This window comes from Chiloscyllium plagiosum, chromosome 33 (assembly GCF_004010195.1).
Source record: "Chiloscyllium plagiosum isolate BGI_BamShark_2017 chromosome 33, ASM401019v2, whole genome shotgun sequence".
Classification (NCBI taxonomy): domain Eukaryota; kingdom Metazoa; phylum Chordata; class Chondrichthyes; order Orectolobiformes; family Hemiscylliidae; genus Chiloscyllium; species Chiloscyllium plagiosum.
The window spans coordinates 40,054,888-40,078,386 of record NC_057742.1 but is presented as its reverse complement, the minus strand read 5'-3'; the positions used below and the strand labels follow the sequence as shown (position 1 = coordinate 40,078,386).

Sequence of the window (23,499 nt, the reverse complement as noted above, 5' to 3'; positions counted from 1 at the left end):
TGATCATCCCTTTCTTATTTCTCAGTTCCACCCAAATAACTTCTCTGGATGTATTTCTGGGAATTTCCTCCCTCAGCACCGCTGTAATGCTATCCCTTATCAAAAATGCCACACCTCCTCCTCTCTTGCCTCCCTTTCTATCCTTTCTGTAGCATTTGTATCCTGGAACATTAAGCTGCCAGTCCTGCCCACCCCTGAGCCTTGTTTCTGTAATTGCTATGATATCCCAGTCCCATGTTCCTAACCATGCCCTGAGTTCATCTGCCTTCCCTGTTAGGCCCCTTGCATTGAAATAAATGCAGTTTAATTTATTAGTCCTACCTTGTCCCAGCCTGCCCTGACTGTTTGACTCACTTCTGTTCTCAATTGTACCAATCTCAGATTGATCTCTTTCCTCACTACCTCCCTGGGTCCCACCCCCTCACCTTACTAGTTTAAATCCTCTCAAGGAGTTCAATGCATAGTCTGTGCTAACATTTCTCAGGAAAGTGAAGAAAACTTAACAGATACAGGCAACTGCCCCAAGTATCTGGATAATTCTAGCCTCAAACATAATTCTGGCATTGCCCCACAAATTCTTGGCGAAGCTCCAGCTAATGGATTAGGGACAATTAGGAATTTAAAAAAAACAATCAATGGCACCTCATTGTCAAAGTCAAGGCTTTTGTTAAGATAGAAGAGAACAACCCAACTGTTCTAACAGCCGTTTTTATGATGGAGGAAGCCTGGAAACTTCGCCGCTGACATCTGCTTCTACCATGCTAGATTCAAAGATGCTGCAATAATGCAATATGCTTCGAATAAGTAGCAGAAAAGTGAAGGTTAACCAACCAGATGACAAGGCTCATTTTGCTTGCATGCAGAGTCCAGAAGCGACCATAAAAACCTCCAAGAAGGTCAATAGCACCACATATTCCATAACAGAACTGACAAATAGATCAGTACATTCTTCAACTTGAGGGGCCAATGCTTCTGATGTGTTCAATGTCAGCCTGCTGCTCACCTGGCTACGTCCCCAGTCGAAACTGCAAATGCGGGGGGGGGGGGAAAGAGAGACAAGTGCACTGGGACTTTGTAATGAAAACATGTCTGACTCTACTGGCAACATGGCAGACTTGAGCACAGTGATCCAAAGACCGCAGCCAAGGACAAAATATGAGGTTTTCAGAATAAGTCCTGTTTTTTAAACACCACTGACTGTAAAAGGGCAGGTATGAACAAACTGAAAAATTATTTTTCACATATCTACTGCATCACTGTTTGTACAATGCAAGCCAGCCTGTGGCTGTTAACTGGCAAGTGTAAAGAGATTGCTTTTTTTCCCTAAACCAAATCCAGTCTGACAATCCATTTATATCAAAATCTGTAATGTTCTCATGATCAATCTACATAACAACAACCCTGTGTTTAATCAAGCAACCCGCTTAAGCAATTATACTGGTTACCATCCTTTCAATACCTGATGATTCCTTTTTCTGCCCCTTTCTAAGGAGTAGGCTATCCCCAACTTCCAGGTCTAATTTAAATCTTTAAGAACATCACTAGTTGTAGCCAAAAAGCAATTTCACAGCGGAAGATTCTACGAGATTCTGAAAAGTAGGAGAAAGATATTTGAAGTACTTTCCATCATGACATCTACAAAGGTATCAGATGTATCAAAGCCCTTTATGTTATACTTACACAGGTGCCTGATACTGCTCCATTCCCACTTTGGCAAATAATTCCTCTTCAGTGTCAGATTCTCCACCAGAACTGCTCTCAGTAACATCCGAATCAAACGCATTCTCGCTGAACCGTAGCTTTGAGTCAGAACTTGAAACAAATTTTTCAATCCCTTTCGACACCGAACTGCTCTTGAAGAAATTTGCCAATGTTTCCGAAACACTTTCACCCCCTTTCCGTGAGGCAGAATCTGATTTACAAGCGAAAACCAACTGCTGATTTCGCAGCGACCCATCCTGACGTTTCAGACAGTCAAAGTAGGGAAGTCTGTGTACAGTTTTCTCCACAAATCCTCCAAGTTGCTGTTGAACGTGACGCTCCACCTGCTTTGCCTGAACAACTTCTAGTCTTTTCCGAAGCCTACAAGCCCTTCTTTCAATTTCACTTTGCCTGGTCTGAGCCAGCAGCGTCCTACTATGAACCTCAGTATCCACAATGTTCATGGAACTTGATTTTGAGGCAGAAGACTTGCAATCAACAGAATTTGCACAAACTGTACTAAGTGAGCTTCCTGTTGAGAATAAAAGTTCTTTATTACCAACACCATTTTCTCCAAATTCTGGCTGCCTGATGGCCTCAGAGTTGGATAAATCCTCTGTGATAGGGTTTAACTCTTCCAAAGTGCTTTCTTCTCCTTCCACTTCCCTTGTTGTTATATTGCTATTCAAAGCCAATTTGCTAGAATTTTCTACTTGGTTGGGCCCAACGTTTGGCAGCTCTGGGTAAACTGCTTTTCCCACAACTTCTGCACTGTTCAGATCAGAATCTGAGCGTATATTAACAGCAGACTTCTTGGCCAAGCCATTGACTGGTGGTTGTGGGGGTAAGGGCAGTGAAGGTTGGTTGCTACTTGCACTCATTGTTTTCAAAAGGCTAGGAGAAAATTCCAAGGCAGGTTGCCCGTCAATCAGCTCTGCCCTAATTACACCGGTGTCCAGTAATGAATGTGACAATATGGTATGAGATTTGATGACTGCGTGCTTGCTGAAAGATCCTTGGAGTTTCACTGATTCTGGGGGAGGAGGTGGACGAGATGCTGCATCAAGACAGCGGTATGGGGATACCAATTTGCAGTGATCTTCACTCCTGGAGTTTTTCCGAAAATCCAGACTGTGGTCGTCTGCAAAGGCTTTCCTTTTGGAATTGTTAAGGGAATTGCTGTTATCACAGTCCGCTGTGCCTGATGGAGAGAGGGAGGAAGATGGAGTTGCCAGTTTGAATCTATGGTGAGCTTCAGTTGCCGCTTCTGTGAGAGCGGGCGCCATCGCAGCCATGCAGCGCTGAGACCCAGACACACTGGCCTCTCCAACCACAGAGGCCAGCTCCACTCCCTCCTCCTGCTGCTAGCCTGTAATGAAACAAAACAGAATTTAAAAATGCATTACAAAAAAAAAACTTACTGACACATCCTTCAATACTAACTGTTCCTTCTTATTCACAATACTATAAATATAAAATCTTCGACCCAAAATTGCTGCTTTCACTTTTATGTTGTTGTATTAAGGATTCCAAGTTACAGGATAAATCGAAGTGCAAAGTAAGTGGAATTTAGTGCAAAACAAAGCAGAATTTTGTGAACTACTGGATTAAGTGATAGTTTCCTTCAAAGGACTACAAAACAGACACTGAATATCAAGACGTTAACAATCGGAAATGACTGTATCCAAGTATGAAATTCATTCTACATTAAAATCATGAAAATAAACTGTGCTGCCGGGCCTTATTGGGGAGAAGGAATGGAAAGTGTGCAGAGCAGAACTCTCAAAAATAATTGTGGGCAACATCTTAATATTATAACACCTTCCGTATTATCTAAAATTTTGAAACCGAGCTGATGTCAACTGAGGCCAGGAGTTCTAAACAACTGAGTCAAACAGGACTTAACAATAGACTTTTCATATTATTTCAAAATGTCAGGGAAAACAAATTAACTTATAATACATTCCTAACATTATTAACACTTAGATCATGTGATGGTGCCAAGAATGTAATCATATACAAACCAGTGCTCAATGTTCTCTTCTCCTGAGAGTGTTAACTATCTTTGGCTCTGATTATACCTTCGAGAGCACCTTGCCCCACCTAAGTAAAATGTATAACTTGCATGTCTTTATTTTGAGCTGACTTCCTCTCATTAGCTTCTCGTGAGAAGACGCTAAGTTTTTTTTCATGCAACATTCAATACCTTCCCACGTCTCATTCACATTAGTTATTCCCAGCAAATTTTAACAATTGATGTGCCAGGTGCTGCATTTTGGAAAAGCAAATCAGAGCAGGATTTAGCTACTTAATGGTAAGGTCCTGGGGAGTGTTGCTTAACCAAGAGACCTTGGAGTGCAGGTTCATAGTTCCTTGAAAGTGAAGTCATAGGTAGAAAGGATAGGTAGAAAAGTACACTTTCCTTTATTGGTCAGCGGATTGAATATATGAGTTTGGAGCTCATGTTGCGGCTGTACAGGACATTGGTTAGGCCATTTTTGGAATACTGCGGGCAATTCTGGTCTCCTTCCTATTGGAAGGATGCAGTGAATTTTCAAAGGGTTCAGAGAGGACTTACAAGAATGTTGCCAGGGTTGGAGGATTTGAACTAAGAAGAAGCTAAATAACCTGGCACTGTTTTCCCTAGAGCGTCGGAGGGTCTATAAACCTTATAGAGGTTTATAAAATCATGTGGAGCATGGATATGATAAATAGACAAAGGTCTTTTCCCTGGGGTGCGCAAGTCTGGAACAAGAGGGCACAGGTTTAGGGTGAGAGGGTAAAGATATAAAAGGGACCCAAGGGGCAACGTTTTCACACAGAGGGCAGTGCATGTATGGAATGAGCTGCCAGAGGAAGTGGTGGAGGCGAGTACATTACAACATTTAAAAGGCATCTGGCTGGGTATATGAAAAGGAAAGGTTTAGGGGGATATGGGCCAAGTGCTCGCAAATGGGATTAGATTAGGTTTGGATATCTGGTCGGCATGGGCGAGTTGGACCAAACTGTCTGTTTCCATGCTGTACATCTCTATGACTCTGACTGTCAGGTATCACACTGAACAAAAGTGAAAATGCTAACTGATTTCTCCATCCCTTCCAAATCAAGAACAACTTTAGCATAGTGCTCTTTCAGAAGGTGACAAAACAGACTACAGAAGGGAGGTGGAAGACCTGGAAAAATGGTGCAGAGAACAACCTAGCTCTCAATGCCGGCAAAACCAAGGAACTCATTATTGACTTTCGGTGGGATGTTACTCATGCCACCCCCCACTACATATTAACAGCACAGAGGTGGAACAAGTGGAGAGTGTCAAGTTCCTGAGAGTGGTCATCCACAACAAGCTTTCTTAGACTCTTCATGTGAATGCATTGGTTACAAAGGCCCAACAATGTCTCTTCTTCCTCAGGCAGTTGAGGAAATTTGGCATGACAGCAAACTTTTATAGCTGCGCCATTGAGACATTCTGTCTGGATGTATCACTACCTGGTATGGTAACTGTACCATTCAAGGTCGGAGACGGTTACAAAGAGTAGTAAACTTGGCCCAAACAATCACAAAGGCCAACCTCCCATCTATATAATTCATCTACTCAGCCCACTGTCAAAGAAAGGTTGCCAGCATTCTCAATGATCCACTAAACCCTGGCAATCTTTTTCTACAACCTCTACCATCAGGGACAGTCTACCAACTCAGACAGAAGCCTGAACACATGCACCAGCCAGTTTCAAAACAGTTGCTATTCTACTGTTGTTAGAATACTGAATGGACTCTCAATCTCTTAACATTCGCCTGTAGCTGTGTTTTTGCTTTTGCTGCTGTTTACCTATTATTTACTATCTGTGCTACTTAACTATGTGATCTACCTGTACTGCTTGCAAGACAAAGCTTTTCACCTCGGTACACGTGACAATAAATTCAATTCAATTCAGACAAATCCATCCCTTATCAAGACGTGGGAGCAAGAAAAAAGAAACAAAGATCTGACCTTTGTTCCATCTAATATTCTATGAAGTTTTCATGACCAATTAAAAATTTCATCTCTTTTTCTTTGAATACATCATGAACTCTGGGCAAACCATTTACAAACTCCAACACTTGGCCAGATATATTGTGACTTGTGGTAACCCTGATCCAAAAGGCAACACATCTCACAATGCACACAGGAGTGAAGGACATTCTGACCTGCTCAAATCAACACTGGCTGACCACAATCCCAAAGTTGAGAAAGAACAAAATTTTAAAGCCAAAATTGCTGGTTGCGAATAGCCACATCATTTTGATCTCACTGTATTCCAAGTGACCTGCATGAATTGATCAGGCCTAACCAAATATAGCCTCAGATTCAATCATCTAGTTAACAACCTTAAGGCTAGCGAATTTGGAGAAGATTTATAGCTCAGGTCGAGGTTCTGGATCCAAGTTTGTTCACGGAGCTGGAAGATTCATTGTCAGAAACATTTCATCACCATACTAGGTAACATAGTCAGTGAGCCTCTGGGGTGAACAACTAGTGTTATGACCCACTTTCAATTTGTGTGTTTTGGTTTCTTTGGGTTGGTGACATCATTTCCTGTGGTGATGTCAATTCCTGTTTTTTTTCTCAGAGGGTGGTAAATGGGATCCAAGTTAATTCATTTCTTTAGGAGAGTTCCGGGTTGGAATGCCAAGCTTCTAGGAATTCTCGTTCACGTCTCTGTTTGGCTTGTTCTTGGGTGGATGTGTTGTGCCAGTCAAAGTGGCGTCCTTCCTCATCTGTATATGAGGATACTAGTGAGAATGGGTCATGTCTTTTTGCAGCTAGTTGATGTTCAGATATCCTGGTGGCTAATTTTCTCTGCCTGTTTGTCCAATGTAGTGTTGTCCAACTAGCCGTCACACACAACAGCACAAAGGAACTACAAAGAGCACAGCAAATTCACCTATACAGCAATGAACACACACTGCTGATTTCTCAGCAACAAACCCAAACAAGCAGACAAAACACGTCCAGAAACCCTCGCCACTCTCCCCTTCAAAGGCATCTCAGAAATGACTGCCAGACGACTCGGACCTCTTGGTATCATGGTAGCCCACAAACCCACCAACACACTACAACAGCAGATAATGAACTTGAAAGACACCGTACAGACAGCAAGCAAAACAAACGTCATTTACAAAATACATTGCAAGAACAAATAGAGAATAGACCACCCAACCTGGGTAAAAATCCGAAGAACTGCCGATGCTGTAAAACATAACCAAAAACAGAAGTTGCTGGAAATGCTCAGCAGGTCTGGCAGCATCTATGAAGAAAGGTCAAAGTTAAGATTTTCGATCCGGTTCTAAAGAAGGGTCACCGGACCCAAAACATTAACTCTGATTTCTCTTAACAGAAGCTGCCAGACTTGCTTAGCTTTTCCAGCAACTTCTTTTTTGACCTTGTCAAGGTACTGCGTAATATGAAAGGAATAATTGTCAATCTAATTACCTAACACCTCTTTGGGGAGAGTTACGATAATATGATAGAATTCTTCATTAAGATCTAGAGTAATGTTGTTAATTCTGAGACTAGGGTCCTGAATCTACGTTAAGAAAACGACACATGGTCTGAGGCACAACTCAGCTATGATAAATTGGAGACCATTACTTAAAAGGGACAACACTGGATAAGCAAATTGCAAACACTTAGAGTGCATAGAGGCACTGTAACCATTGTTCACCCTTGTTTGGCATAAAAATCAAATAGGAAAAGTAGCCTGAAAGCAGAAATTAACGATGGTATTGCATTCAAAGAAGAAGCGTGCAAAGTGGCCAAACGAGCAACAGACCTGAGGACTGGGAGCAATTCAGATTTCAAAAGAAAAGGTAAAAGGGATTCAAAAAGAGAGGTGAAATACAGAATGACCACAAGCTTGCAAAGTGATTACAAAAACTTCTGCTAATATATGAAGAAATGAAGGAAATCAGTATTAGTATGGAAATGGTTTTGTGGAAACAGATGGGATTAAAGTTTGATAAACCCTCAGGGCCCAATCATCTACATCAAAGCACTGAGGAAGTCCGTCTCAAAATATTGGGTGCACTGGTGATCACCTGAAACAGTTCCTATGGATTGAGGGGTGCTGATATCATCTACACTTTTCAAAAACGGGAGATAGAGAAGATAAGTTATTACACACCGGTTAGCCTGACATCGTTAGTGGAAAACTACTAAAATCCATCATAAAATATTAAAAAGCAGAGTGCTTGGAAAACACTACAAGGAAAATCATGTTAGACAAATCATTGGGTTTTTTTTTTATCTAAGTAATAACGTTGTTAAGGAGAAGCAAGTATATGTAGTTGCCTTGGACTTTCAAAAGGTTTAGGTAAGGTCTCACTTAAGATGTTAGCATGTAAAACTGAAGCACCATGGGATAAGCATAGTGTACTGACATGACAGACAGAAAACAGAGAAAGACAAGGGTCTTTTTCCAAGTGGCAGGCAGTGACCAGGAGTGGACTGTGGGGATCAGTCCTTGGACCCCAGCTATTCACAATAAATCATTCATTTAGATGAGGGAGCCAAATGGAATATTACCATTTTGCAGGCCACACGAAACGGGGTGGAGGATGACCTCTGAGGAGAATACAGAGATGCTTCAACAAGTTGAAATACTAGGCAAATGCATAGCAGATGAAGTATAATGTAGATAAATGCAAGACTCAGTCTTTGGTAGCAAGAACAGGAAGGCACAAGCACAGTCTTATTTAGTTTGAATACGGTTGGTCCACACAGCAGGCACAACTGCCATTTGCTCTCCATAAGGCAGAGAAAACATCGTCAGGAACAAATTCAGCATACCAAATTGAAAGATGCAAAAGCAAATCAGTTTCATTTTGAACAAATTTGGACAGAAACAGTGGAGAAAGTAAAAGAACTCGTGTTATTCTCCTGTTAGTGCAAGCAATTGTGTGCTGATAGACGGAAGGGGTGTCAGTGATGACCAAGGATGAAATAGATGGTCACAGAAGAATGGTCCCTTCAGAATGTGGAAAAGGGAGGGGAAAGTTGAGTTTGGTGCTACCATCATGAGGGAGGTGATGGAAATGGCAGAGGTCAATATGTGGTTGAATACATTGGGACATGGGATTCTGGAAGGGAGAGGATGCGTGTGAGCATCTTCTTCAATATAGTTCTCACTATTCTATAATTCTAAGTATGCACTGTAGATCAGAGGCAAAAGACTCTGCGAACTACGCTTTGAGGGTGATCTTCAGCCCAATGTCAAAGAAAGATCAGTGAGCATAAAAGATTGCGTATAACCTCCACAGATGTGACAGAGAAAATGGAGGGAATGCAATTGATTCTTAATGGGAATGTACTCAAAGTAGCAGTTTTTCTTCCCTTTTTATTCCTTTAGTTGCACTTGGACTATTATGCAGCCATTAAAACTTGATCTAGGAAAGTTTTCCCCCACAGTTTTCCCCCTTCCCCCACAGCCAGACTCATCAGCTGTTTGCACCTTGAACCTTGGATATTTCACCTCTCCTGTGCCCAACCTTTCAGAGCTTCTGACCACCTCCTTAACCAACTTATAGTTGTAAACAACATTTCCATCTTTCCTCAGCTCTCAAAGCATCGCTGACACGATACACCATGTGTTTGTCTCTACAGATGCTGTCAGATCCACTTGCCTTTATTAGTTAAGGCAGAGAGCTTTTAAGAGCAGGGAGGTTATGCTGGAACTGTATAAAACGTAGGATCAGTGCTGGGTCCACTACATATAAATGATTTGGATGTGAGCATAAGAGGTATAGTTAGTAAGTTTGCAGATGACACCAAAACTGGAGGTGTTGTGGACAGCGAAGGAGGTTACCTCAGATTACAACGGAATCTTGATCAGATGGGCCAATGGGCTGAGAAGGGGCAGGTGGAGTTTAATTCAGATAAATGTGAGGTGCTGCATTTTGGGAAAGCAAATCTTAGCAGGACGTATACACTTAATGGTAAGGTCCTAAGGAGTTTTGCTGGACAAAGACACCTTGGAGTGCAGGTTCATCGCTCCTCGAAAGTGGAGTCGCAGGTAGATAGGAAAGTGAAGGCGGTGTTTGGTGCGCTTTCCTTTATCAGTCAGAGTATTGAGTACAGGGGTTGGGAGGTCATGTTGTGGCTGTGCAGGACATTGGTTAGGCCACTGTTGGAATATTGCGTGCAATTCTGGCTTTGGCCCAAAACGTCGATTTCGAAGCTCCTTTGATACTGCCCGAACTGCTGTGCTCTTCCAGCACCACTAATCCAGAATCTGGTTTCCAGCATCTGCAGTCATTGTTTTTACCTCGTTGATTTTTACAAGGATGTTGCCAGAGTTGGAGGATTTGAGCTATAGGGAGGGGTTGAATAGGTTAGGGCTGTTTTCCCTGGTGCATGGGAGGCTGAGATTTACAAAATTATAAGGGGTATGTTTCGGGTGAATAGTCAAGGTCTCCTCCTTGGGTAGGGAAGAGTCCAAAACTAGGCAGCATAGGTTTATGCTGAGAGAGAAAAGATTTAATAGGGACCCAAGGGGTAATGTTTTCAAACAGAGGGTGGTGCGTGTTTGCAATGAGCTGCTAAAGGAAGTGGAGGAGGCTGGTACAATTACAACATTTAAAAGGTTTCCAGATGGGCATATGAATAGAAAGGGTTTAGAGGAATTTGGGCCAAATGTTGGCAATGGGGGCAAGATTTATTTATGAGATCTGGTCGGCATGGACCAGTTGGACCGAAGGGGCTGTTACCATGACTCTATAACCCAAAGATATTTTTGACAATAGACTAAGAGGACCAAACCTTTACCGCAAAGTCCCCAACATCACAGATGACTGTTTTCAATGAATCCAGTTCAGTCCATGAAGTAATCGCGAAAACGGTCTGAGGGATATTGCAGAAGCTGTGATAGTGCTAAAATGACAGCATGATGGCCCAATGGTTAGCACTGCTGCCTGAAAGTACTAGGGACCCAGGTTCAATTACAGCCTTGGGTGACTGCCTGAATGGAGCTTGCATCCTGTCCCTGTGTCAGCGCTGGTGCTCCAATTTTTTCCCACAGTCCAAAAATGTACAAGGTCAGGGGGACTGGCTGCACTAAAATTGCCCCAGTGTGCAGCGATGTGCAGACTAAATGGATTAGCAATGGTTAAAGTGAGGACTTCAGATGCTGGAGATCACAGTCGAGTTTGTAGTGCTGGAAAAACACAGCCGGTCAGGCAACATGAGAGGAGCAGGAGAATGGATGTTTTGGGTAGAAACCCTTCATCAGGAATGAAGCTTGTGGGCCGGGGGTGCTGAGAGATAAATGCAAGGAGGTGGGGCTGGGTCTGGAAGGTAGCTGAGAATGCAATAGGTATTTAAGGTGGGGGAGAAGGTGATAGGTCAGAGAGGAAGGTGCAGCGGATAAATGGACAAGTCAAGAAGGTGGGGGAGAATTTGAGGCTTGGGGCTGGGATAATGTTGGGGGGATGGGAACTGAGGAAACTGGTGAAATCCAGATTAATCCTGTGTGGTTGCAGGGTCCCAAGGTGGAAGATGAGGCATTCTTTCTCCAGACATCAGGTGGTGAGGGTTTGTCGATGAAGAAAACCCAGAACCTGCAAGTCCTTAGCAGAGTGAGAGGGGAAGTTGAAGTGTTCAGCCACGGTGCGGTGGATGGGTTGGTGCGAGTGTTCTCTGAAACGATTCACAAGTTGGCATTCTGTCTCCCCAATGTAGAGACGACCACTTCGGGTGCAACGGATACAGTAGATGACATTGGTGGAGGTACAGGTAAATTTCTGTCTGATGTGGAAAGATCCTTTGGAGCCTTGGACGGAGGTTGCTCATGAGCAAAGGTTTTGCACTTCTTCATGGCTGTGACGAGGGAGTCGAGGTGGTAATGATCTGTTCGTAATGCTGATATAGGTGGGGAGGGAAATATATCCCTTGTGTTGGGGTCTGTTTTTAGGTGGATTAAGCATGGTACATGTGGGCTTTGGAGGCTGGCTGAGAGTGGCATGCTCTTTGGAGAGTCAGTGCAGACTTGACAGGTCTATTTGGGTCCAACATTTTCTCATGGGTGGGAAACATAAACTGATAGTTGACAAGTGTTTTTGTGACTGGAAAGTCATTTTGGGTGGGGTTCCGCAGGACTCAGTATCAAGTTTTTTGCTTTCTCTGGTGTTTTTGAAGTAACTGGATGCAAATGCATGATCAAGAAGTTTACAGATGACAAAGATATGGCTGTTTAGTTGAAAATGAGGATATCAACACACTAGTCTGGTGGACATAGAAGTGGTACATGAAATTCAAACCAGAAAAATGAAAGGTGAAGCATTTGAGAAGGCAAATGGTTACTCAAATAATAGGAGAATACTGAGAGTTGTTGAGGAAATGCAAGATCCTAAAGTCAGCCCCCATAGGTCCGAAAGATAACAGGACGGGTCCACAAACTGGTTAAAACAGCATGTGGAACCCTTTGCCTTTTTTCTCCAAAAAACACAAGAGCAAAGAACTGTATAAATTATTAGTTAGGTCACAACTTGAACACCGTCAGCATGACTGATCATCTAATTTACAGAAAAGATATAATTACATTAGAGCAAGATGGAGGAGATTTAGGATGAATGAAAAATCTTGCAGATATGGAATATACACACAGTGCTGGGCAAACTCAGCAGCAATTGTACATGAGGAAAACAGAGCTAATGTTTGCAGTTCAACTTGACACTACTGTGTGTGGTGCCAAACAATCAGAGGATAGCTAATGCTGAAATTAGGTTTAAAAATAAAGCAATGAAAAGAGTCACATTGGACTCAAAACATGAACAATGTTTCTCATTCCACAGATGTTGCTAGATTTACAATGTTGCTGCCAGAACTTGAAAATTACCACTGAGGAAAGATGGGATAGACTGGGCATTTTTTTTGGACCAAGGATGACGAAACAAAATTTGACTGAGGTATACAAAGTTTAGAAGAGCCTAGAGTGTGTGGATGGAAATGACTCATTTCTGTACTAATTTGGTTAGGATTGATAAAAAGGAGCTGCAAATAGCTTGAATTAATTCACTTGAACAAAACAAGTTCTTCTGAATTCTTAATGTGGGAATGTGACTGGTATCAATGGACCAAGAGCACAATATGGGTAGAAACTATTCATTTCGATTAACAAGTTGGTCAGGAACTAGGAAACATAGATTTAAAGTGATTGATACACGGATTAGACAGGAAATAAAATCTATTTTCACTCAGGGTTAGTGACTCACTACCTGAAAAAGAGATGAGACGCAGAAACTCCAAACTAATTTCACTGTTTGAATGTACACCTTAAGTCCTGCAACTGCCAGAGATATAGGCCAACAGCTGAGAAATGGGATTCATTTTTCAGCCAGCACAGATACAATGGGCAGGGTGCTATCTGTCTGTCTTGTAAATTGTCTGAATCTGCTAAATCCGAATGTGCAACATTATGGTATGGGAGCAGGGGAGCAGCGCTATGTGAAACGCTTCTTCGATAAGTCACTATGGGCATGAAGAACAACCATATATTTGTAGTTAACTGAGCTAACCAATCCCCGATAAATCAAGGCAAGACACAAAGCTATTAGTTTGATTCCCACCATAAACAATGCACCCTTACCATGATGTGATTTTTTCACACCCACAGAGTGTGGCAAGATATACTAAATGTTTTACATAACCTAAGGGAGTCATCCATTTAGGAGGAAAATACATATTCCCAGGATTTATCAGTAACCTGCAAAAACACAGAGTTTTGAGGCGTTTCCTCGAGTCACAGGCAACAAAATAAGTGAAAGGACTTGACTTTGGTAATCTGGTTAAAGGGGTAGATTTTAGGGGGGATCTTCAGGAAGTTGGAGAAGCAGAGATGCTTGGAAATCATGAAGTTTGTTTCTCAGTGGCTGAAGCCAAGAAAGTTGATGGGTAGTGATGGGAGAGATGCACATAAGTAAAAGATCATAAGTTTGGACAGTTCAGGGTTATTTTATTTTGTGCATCACTCACAAAACCATGGTTTATCTTTAAATGACCCCAAATGTGTTAGTGAAATGTTGGCCTGAATTAGAGCAGTTTGTGTACTGTTAAGTTCAGTGACAATATTGCTGTAGAGGCAGCAGGGTATGACTCCCAGGATTTTAAACCAGCAAGAGTTAAGGATCAATGATATAGTTTTGACATCAGATGGTGTGTGGTTTGATAGGGAATTTGCAGGTGTTGTTGCTCCCAGAGTTTTCAGAATGTGGAGCACAAAATGTGGTAAAACTGTGGAAGGATAATTTCAGTCTTAAGATGTGAGGAGGACTGGGAGCCAAGTCAGAAATGGCAGGAAGAATAGATGAGTTTCACATGTCTAAAGACAGAAGATGAGCAGCAAAGATGCGACTTGTTTGAAGTTAACAGATTGACTGGTTGAACAAGACAGACGAGAGACAAATCAAAGCTGTAACAGAACAATGGGTTCAGGTTTCAGGAGAAAATGGACCAGGACAGGCTGTCGCAATGATGGAAATAACTGGTTTGTAGTGGTGATGGGGCCAGAAGAATGAGAAACTGCAAAGTCTGGTTCAGCCTACGTGGATGATCTGGGATGCAATAGATGCAATGCTAAGGGCACACTGTTTGTGATGGAGACCTTTGTGACTTGTCTTGATTTGTCAGGGACTAATTAGCTCAGCGACTTTCTTCATTCACTAGTGGGATGTGAGCAGTGCTGGCTGGGTTGGCGTTTAGTTGCCTCGAGAAGGTGATGGCGAGCTGACTTCGAGAACTGCTGCAGTCCACATGTAGTTGGGCCCACAATGCCGAGAGAGGAGAATCCAGAATTTTGATCCAGTGACAGTGAAAGAACAGCAATATATTTCCAAATCAGAATGGTGAGTGGCTTGGAGAGCTACTTGCAGGTAGTGGTGTTCCCACGTATCTGCTGCCCTTGTACTTCTCGATATAAAGTGGTTGTAGGTTTGGAAAGTGCCAAGGATCTTCGGTGATTTTCTGCAGTGCATCTTGTAGATGGTATACGCTGCTGCTACTGAGCATTGGTAGTGGAGGGAGTGGACACAGTGTCAATCAAGCGGGCTACTTTGTTTTAGATGATGTCAAGCTTCTTGAGTGTTGTTGGAGCTGCATCCATCCACAAGTGGGACTATTCCATCACACTCCTGACTTGTGCCTTGTAAATGATGGGCAGGCTTTTGGGAGTCAGGTAGTGAGTTACTTGTTGCCATATTAGTCTGACCTGCTCTTGTCGTGGGGCACTCAGTGATGGTAACACCTTTGAATGTTAAGAGGCAGTTATAGATTGTTTCTTAATTGAGATATCATTGCCTGGCATTCACATGACACAAACTTTACTTGTTACTTGCCAGCCCAAGCCTGGATATCTTCCAGATCTTGTTGAATTTGTGTACTGGCTGCTTAATAAGCTACTATCTGAGGAGTCTTGAGTGGTGCTGAACAGTGTGTAACCATTGGCAAACATTCCCACTCTTGACCTCAGGATGGAGAGAATGCCACTCATGAAGGAGCTGAAGATGTTTGGGCCTCAGTTACTACTCTGAAGAAATCCTATACAGCTGTCCTGGAGCTGAGATGACTGACCTCCAACAACCACAACCATCTTCCGATGTGCCAAGTATGACTCCAATCAGCAATGTTTTCTCTCTCATTTCCATTTTGCTCGGGCTCCTTGATGCCACATGGTCAAGGGCTGTCATTCTCGGTCACCTCTGGAATTCAGTTCTTTTATCCATGATTAAACCAAGACTGTAATGAGGTCAGGAGCTGTGTGGCTCTAGCAGAATCCAAACTGGGCATCACTGAGCAGGTTATTGCTGAGTAGATGCAGTTTAATAGCACTATTGTTGACATCTGCCATCACTGATAGAGTAGAATGATGGGATGATAATTCGTTGGGTTGGATTTGTCATGCTTTTTATGTACAGGACATACCTGGGCAATTATCCACATTGTCAGTTAGATACCAGTGTTGTCTCTCTATACTGGAACAGCTTGTCTGGGAGCAAAAGTCTTCGTAACTATTGCTGGAATGTTGTCAGGACCCATAGCCTTTTCAATATCCCATGCCGCCAACTGTTTCTTGATATCAAATGGAGCAAATCAAATTGACTGAAGACTGGTCTAAGTAAAGCTGGATACCACTGGAAGAGGCCCAAGTTGGACCACCCATTTAGCACTTGCACTTACTTCAGCCTTACTTTTGAGTTCATGTATTGGAGTCTTCCATCATTGAGGGTGGGGATATTTGTGAAGTCAGTTCTTTAATTGTCCACCATCATTCACAACTAAATGCAGCAGGACTGCAGAGCTCAGATCTGATCCGTTGATTGTGGGATTGCTTAGCTCTATCACTTGCTGCTTTTGTTTGGTCGCTTCAACGGGTTCACATCTTATTTTCAGATGTGCTGCTGCTGCCCCTTGCATGCCCTCCTGCAATCTCCATTACACTAGGGCTGATCCCCTTTTTGAGTGGGGGATAACACTGATCAATGAGGTTGCTGATTATAGAGTGAAATTCTGCTGTTGATGGCCCACAGCACCTCATGGATGGCCAATCTTGAGTTGCTGGATCTGTTCAAAGCCTATCCCATTTAGTACAGTGATAGTGCCAAACAACACAAGAAACACAATGTTACTCCATCATGACCATGCTGACTTATTAGAGGAGCATTTCACATCGTGCCCCTTCCCTGCCATCATACCAAAATGCTGTACTTTCAGACCTCAGATTTAGACAATTCACAACACGGTTCAATGTCACTGTGTCCATTATGTCCGTGCTGGCTCAAAAATGAGTCACCCAGCTCATTCGATTCTCCAGCTCTTGGCCTGTACCACTAAATACATCCAAACAGATGCTCGTTTCTGCCTCTAGTCTCCTTCCAGGCAGTGAGCTCCAGATCCCTATCACTGAGTGAAAATGGATTTCATTTGCTGTCTAATGCTTATATCAATCACTTTGAATCAAAGTTCCCTAGCTCCTGACCAAATTACTCATGGAAATGGGTTGTTTCCATCCGTGCTGTGCTTTTAGTCCATTGATATCAGACACATTGCCAAGTCATAAATTCAAAAGTATTTGTTCTGTTAAAGTGGCTTAATTCAAGCACAGATGCAGCATCTTGTGTATCAAGACGAAAAAAACGGCAACAGACGATCTTCCCATTACACACTCAAAAAGCATATTTCAACAAACTTGAACTTTAAGCAGTGGATTACTCTATCATTCTCACTAACTTCGAAAAATATAGGAGAATGTTATTATTTTACAGCATACTTTTTGTTAATACTTATAGGACTAGGAGAGTGCCACAGATCAAATATTCTGAACGCAGGAGGTATACACATCATTGCTACACTTACAGTATAAGTCACAAATAATAAAGCAACTTTGCCTTAAATACATATTGGCAGCAGAGAGCTTTCTCTCTCACATCTTCAACTTGCTACTTGGACATTGAGGAAGAGAAAGCAAGGACTGCAGATGCTGGACATCAGAGTCAAAGGGTGTGGTGCGAGAAAACACAGCCAGTCAGAAAGCATCTGAGGAGCAGGGGATTTAACACTCGAGCATAAGCTCTCCATCAGGAATGAGGGGGTGGCCCGAGGAGGCTGAGGGAAAGGAAGGTGGGAATACGATAGGTAGAGGAAGGTAGAGGTGAAGGTGATACATCAGAGGGGAGGGTGGGGCGGATAGGTAGGAAGGAAGATGGACAGGTAGGACAGTTCAAGCAGGCAGTGCCAAGTTGGAAAGTTGGATCTGAAATAAGGTAGTGGGAGGGGAAATGGGGCAACTGGTGAAATCCACATGGGACCTTCCAATCATTCAGGATCAAAGTCAGAAGATGAGGCAATCTTCTTCCAATTGTCAGGTGGCTAGTGTTTGGTGGTGGAGGAAGCCCAGGACTGGTGTGTCCTTGGCAGAGTGGGAGGGGGAGGTAAAGTGTTTGGCCACAGAGTAGTGGAGCTGTTTAGTGCATGTGCCAGAGGTGTTCCCTGGGACATTCCGCAAGTTAGCGCCCCATCTCCCCAGTGTAGAAGAGACCACTTCGAGAGCAACAGACTGTAGATTCACCTGTACTTCCACACGTCATCTATCAGATGTCCCTCTGAATCAAGAGGGCAGAGTTCAAATTCTACCTGTGTTGTAGTATTTCAATACTATTCAAGATTTTTGAACATTAGAAAACCTGCTGCACCCTGTCAGAGAAGCATTAACACTACCAACTCTAATAATACCTTCAGTTTCAAATGATTTGAATGGCTGCGTTGTAGTTCTCTCCTTTGTCTAAATCCCACTGCAAATATTACAACAAAATTATATTATATATGGACCTTGATACATTCAAAACAGTTCTACAAATGGAACTGTTCTCAAGCTGCTCCCTGGAGAGCACACTGGAATGGGTAAGTGAAGGACAAAGACACAAATGCAAACAAGTTCCATGTTCGAAACCTCATGCCACAGTCACTGGCTCATCACTTCAACAAGATACAACACATCTTGTCTTCTTGAGAACTGTATGAAAAAAATACTGACAAAAAGAGCATAACCAGCCCATCAGGTGAACCTAACAGGAATGACAGATTGCAACAAGATTTTGGTCAAAGTTAAAGCACCATTTTTGAAATATACAAATCATTCATTTTACAACAGCATGCCACCTCACTCTGCAAAAACAAGAGCTGTACTAAATGCCCCACAACACCATCACAACACTTTTCGCAACACCCTCAACAAGCCTCTGTTTTCTTTCCTCCCGAGCAGCTGAGAAATGGGTCTGGGTGGGTCTTTCTCCAGAGGGTCGGTGTGGACTAGTTGGGCTGAAGGGCCTGTTTCCACACTAGAGGAAATCTAATCTAAGTATAGCTTTATCTCCTTCATCTTTATTCCAGCCCCTGGAGGGAGAGAATGATCATCCACGTGCACAGACACATGAGTTCATGAACAACAGTTTCTCAATGAACCAGATTAGGCAACATACATACTAATAGGGTGATTGTTACAATCAATGAGTATCAACTGCAGAGACCAAGCCCTTTACTGTTCTACAATGAATACTCTTAACCTTGGTAACTGGATATGTTTCCCCATGTTAGCTGACCTTGCATACGCTTTCCCTGCCTGCTTTTACCCTATACACATTCTAATTCCCTCCTTTTATCATTTCATAACCACTGAGATGGCACTACCAGCTTTCAGAGGACTCTGACAGTCAGTATTTAAGCAGATAATGATTACAACAATAAAAGTTATAGTCTGTTACAGTAAGTGGAGTGTGAAGAATGTGAGGAAAAAACTCACTCATCAAGTTCTTAAATTCACAGTCCCTCGTGACCACTCCATCCCCTCCAAGTCGAGGGGATGAGCCAGTTCTCCAAAGTCTCCTTTAGTAAAGTCCAACCTGAAAACAAAATTCAGACTGTTCTTCCATCACATCGCGAAGAAATCTTGGATTTCTTGGACAAGGGCAGTAAAATGCTTCACAAAACTGACGAGACTTCCGTCTTTGTCGAGATGCTTCAGATGGAGGATACCTGCACACGCGTGTACAGTGCAGCAGCTGCTGCTGTAGCAGGCCAGGTGAATGCAGCTTTCTTTGCTGCTTCTGCTCCAGCTCTGCTGTTAAATGTAACAAAGTCAACAGGCTGTTGTGATGTTAGCTTGACATCCTTTCATATCCCTTAAATGATCGAAAGACAAGGTAAAGCTCACGTGGTTTAATGTCTGTAGGAAGGCCACTGACAAAAAGCCTCTTCACTGTTATTAGCTACTTCATTTTTTTGTGCTGATGACTGGGGAGCTGATTGAATCCGTTGGGTCATGTTGTGGAGGGGTGGGTGGTGGTCCGAAGGCATGCTTTTCCCGTGAATGGAGAAACTCTAGAGATGGTGTTCGCTGCATTTCCTCTCTCATTCCTTCCTTGCCAAGGTGGTTACAAGTACACACATTTAACTACTCTAAATTGTGTCTTTCAACATTCTTTGAATTCTTGAAGTCTGTTACTCTGTTCACTACTTATGACATTATCAATTTTTGTACAATCCATAAATTGTAAATTATATTGCCTAAACAATTCAGTCATTCATAAACAGCAATCAACAGTCCTAAAAATAAAACCCTTGGGGAGCCCATTCAGATAATTCAAAAATTATTTTAATAAATTGTCACTTGGCTAATATGAAAGCTGTCAGAAAAAGTATTTGCAAAAAGTCTGGAACAGCAAGAAAACAACAAAATGTTTCCTGTGCTTTAACAATTGAAGAGGGAGGTTCAGTTCAGATTTAAACCTCAAATACTTGTGGGAAACAAATGCTTAATATTTTAAAATATTATCTCCAAATGAAACTACCCAAATAAAACAGTCGAATTTGCAGGGACAACTTTGGTAGAGATCAACATTCTTTGAATATGCAATATGAAGGGGGCAATGAAGTCTTAACAATAATTAACAGAATCTAAACAACTCAGCCTCAAAATTCTGATATTCTCTAGAAAATCTTAAACACCAAGCTAAAAATGCACTCCCCTTTTTGCAGACACTCTGCACTAAAAACACAGCAGCCAATATAATACAATACTCTCATCTGGCTATAGCATGACCCAACTCTTTTTATTAAACAAGCATTGCGGAATTTGAAATAAATCAGGGGCTCAAGGCACTCAACTAATTTGTTTTAAGGTTGCAAGTTTCATAATTTTAAGGAGGAGGACATAATGTTGCACCATTTCAATGTAAAAACAAAAATGTAAAATACCGACAAGCAAACATAGCTCAAAAAACACATTGAATTGAGATCCTAATTCAAACGAGGCAAAACAGTTACTTAAAAGGATTTTCTGAACCAGGATTTTAACAAACCAAAATTTTTAAACATCAAACACTCTCAGAATAGCACAATTTACACTCAAACTTTCTCTTTTCAACTCAAGTATTAGTGCAGCCTTAACTTCAGTATTTTCTTTCTTTTTGCATCCTTTCACTGAAATTTCACTTATAAAAAGAGTAAGCCGTCACAGCGGACCACATTGCGCTGCAATCCAAGCCACTCTCTTCCCACAGAACAAAGACTCACAGAGCTTCAAATTTCCCTCAGAGGGAACTTTACCCCTTTCTCACTTTGCTTGAATCCCAATTAAAGACAGAAAACTCGAATCCCAATTAAACAGAGAGGTTGAACCTCAAACACAGACAGCTCAAACCTCAGCAGAGAGTGGAGGACGTGAACCTCAAATCAACCCACCGAGTAGATTCTAACCCCAGTACCACGCAGAGGACTCAAACCTTAACCAAACCCACCCCAGGGTATTCAAACCCCAGTACTGCGCAGAGGACTCAAATCAGAATCCCGATCCCCTTCCAGGGGACTTCAACCCCAGTACCGTGCAGAGGACTCGAACCTCAAACGGACCCCTCTCCCCCCAATGCAGCGTAGAGGACTTGAACCTCTTGCTCCGAGCGCACGTGCGAAGCTGTTTCTCTTGACTGAACAAATTATCGTTCGAGCAATCAGGTGAAGGGACCATCTCCGGCACACAGGGATATCGAGGACGACTAAGGTTTAAAATCTTACCTTGTGGGCCAGTCCATCTCAAGACAACAATGATCCATGCGGCCGCTGACACCGTCTGATCACAACTATTCGTTTGGAACTTGCTGACTATGCCAATGTTGCCGTTCCTGTTTCCCTTTCCCCCCCCCTCAGTCAAAGCAAAATGCTCAGAGACACAGTATAGTTTTACTTTGTTCATCTTTATTCCAGGCCGTGGAGGAGAGAGAGAACTATCGCCCATGTGCACAGACATGGGTTCTCTGGGATAGCAGTTTCTCAATAAATTATATAGTAATTTTACAGTGTGGAGTATCCAGCTACGGCAACATACATATTTATTGGGTGACCGTTACAATCAACGAATATCAATAGCAGAGACCAAGCCCTTTACTGTTATACAATGAATGTTCTTCACCTTGTTAACTGGATTCATACAATGGATATTTTTTCCCTTGTTAGCTGCCCTCACATACTGAATGCTTCCAATATTGTTAAATGACTCTACATTATGACTGCTTTTCCACCTTGTTAATCCATTACCCTTCCCTCCAGCACCCCAATGTTAAATGTAATTTGTTATATGATCTGAGTCATGATCAGCTGAACCTCTTGGTTCACAAAACTCAGAATTTAACTCCTTCCCTGCCTGCTTACATCCGATACACATTCTTACAAAGGTTTCTACAACTCATAAATGGAAATATTTTCGCCAACCAAAGCACTCGTGGTCCAATAATGCATCTGAATCTTGCAGTCAACAGGGCTCCTGTCGCCAAGTGTTAGTGTTCTTATCTTTAAGCCAGAGAATTTGGGTTCAAATTCTGCCTGACCTGGAAGTGTACCTGAAGTGATTCATTAAAATATCTACAAGCAAACTGTGCATTAAAAGAGGCTCTTGTGGCACTGTAGTAATGTCCTGTCAACTCAGCCAGGAGGCTTAGCCTCAACTGTTCTTACTCTCCTCCTCCAGGCATGCGTCATAATACATCTAAACAGGTGAATTAAAAATACCTACAGCCATCAAATGAAAAGCTAGGTAGTCATCCTGCCAAACAGACTTTAATTTCAAAAGGGGTTTACTACAGGCCCCTCCAATAGCAGCAGGGAGATGGAAGAAAGCAGTGACAACAACTGCCTCACATTCTACATAGCTATGGAGAAGGAGAGGATTAGGCAAAATGGGAGGATATTTAATTGGGGAAGAGGAAACTATGATGCGATTAGGCATGAGTTAGGAAGCATGGATTGGGAGCAATTGTTCCATGGTAAAGGCACTATAGACATGTGGAGACTGTTTAAGGAACAGTTGTTGCGAGTGATGAATAAATATGTCCCTCAGACAGGCAAGAAGTGGTAAGATAAAGGAACATTGGGTGACGAGAGCGGTGGAGCTTCTCGTCAAAAGGAAAAAAGTAGCTTACATAAGGTGGAGGAAGCTAAGGTCAAGCTCAGCTCTAGAGGATTACAGGCAGGCGAGGAAGGAGCTCAAAAATGGTCTGAGGAGAGCCAGGAGGGGGCACGAGAAAGGCTTGGCAGAACGGATTAGGGAGAATACAAAGGCATTTTACACTTATGTGAGCAATAAAAGAATAGTCAAAGAAAGAGTAGGACCTTTCAGGGATAGCATAGGGAATGTGTGTGGAGTCTGAAGTGGTAGGGGAAGCCCTAAATGTGTTTTTTTGCTTCTGTCTTTACGAAAGAAACGAACTTTGTAGTGAATTAAACCTTTGAAGAGCATGCTGAAATGGATAGAGATAAAGGAAGCTGATGTGCTGAAAATTTTGTCAAACATTAAAATCAACAAGTTGCCAGGCCCAGACCAGATTTGTCCCCGGGTGCTTTGGGAAACAAGAAATGCAATTGCTTCGCCACATGCCAAGATCTTTGCATCCTCACTCTCCACTGGAGTCGTACCTGAGGACTGGAGAGAGGCAAATGTAATTCCTCTCTTCAAGAAAGGAAATAGGGAAATCGCCGACAATTTCAGACCAGTCAGTCTCACGTCTGTTGTCTCCAAGGTGTTAGAAAGGATTCTGAGGGATAGGATTTATGACCATCTGGAAGAGCATGGCTTGATTAAATGCAGTCAACACGACTTTGTGAGGGGCAGTTCATGCCTCACAAACCTTATCGAGTTCTTTGAGGAAGTGACTAGAAGAGTTGATGAGGGTCGAGCGGTGGATGTGGTGTATATGGACTTCAGCAAGGCATTTGATAAGGTTCCCCAT

General features: G+C 42.5%; 1 protein-coding gene across 5 annotated transcripts in view; it reads right to left on the bottom strand.

Annotated features, from left to right (window-relative positions):
- The window catches only part of kansl1b (KAT8 regulatory NSL complex subunit 1b), a 292,755-nt gene that overhangs the window by 190,808 nt on the left and 78,448 nt on the right, over positions 1-23,499 (bottom strand). For all 5 annotated transcript variants that reach the window (XM_043675343.1, XM_043675344.1, XM_043675342.1 and 2 more), the window contains one exon: positions 1,681-3,070. In XM_043675343.1, coding sequence (XP_043531278.1) covers positions 1,681-2,996 — 1,316 coding nt within the window. In that variant the 5' untranslated portion in view covers positions 2,997-3,070. The remainder of the gene's footprint in view (positions 1-1,680; positions 3,071-23,499) is intronic.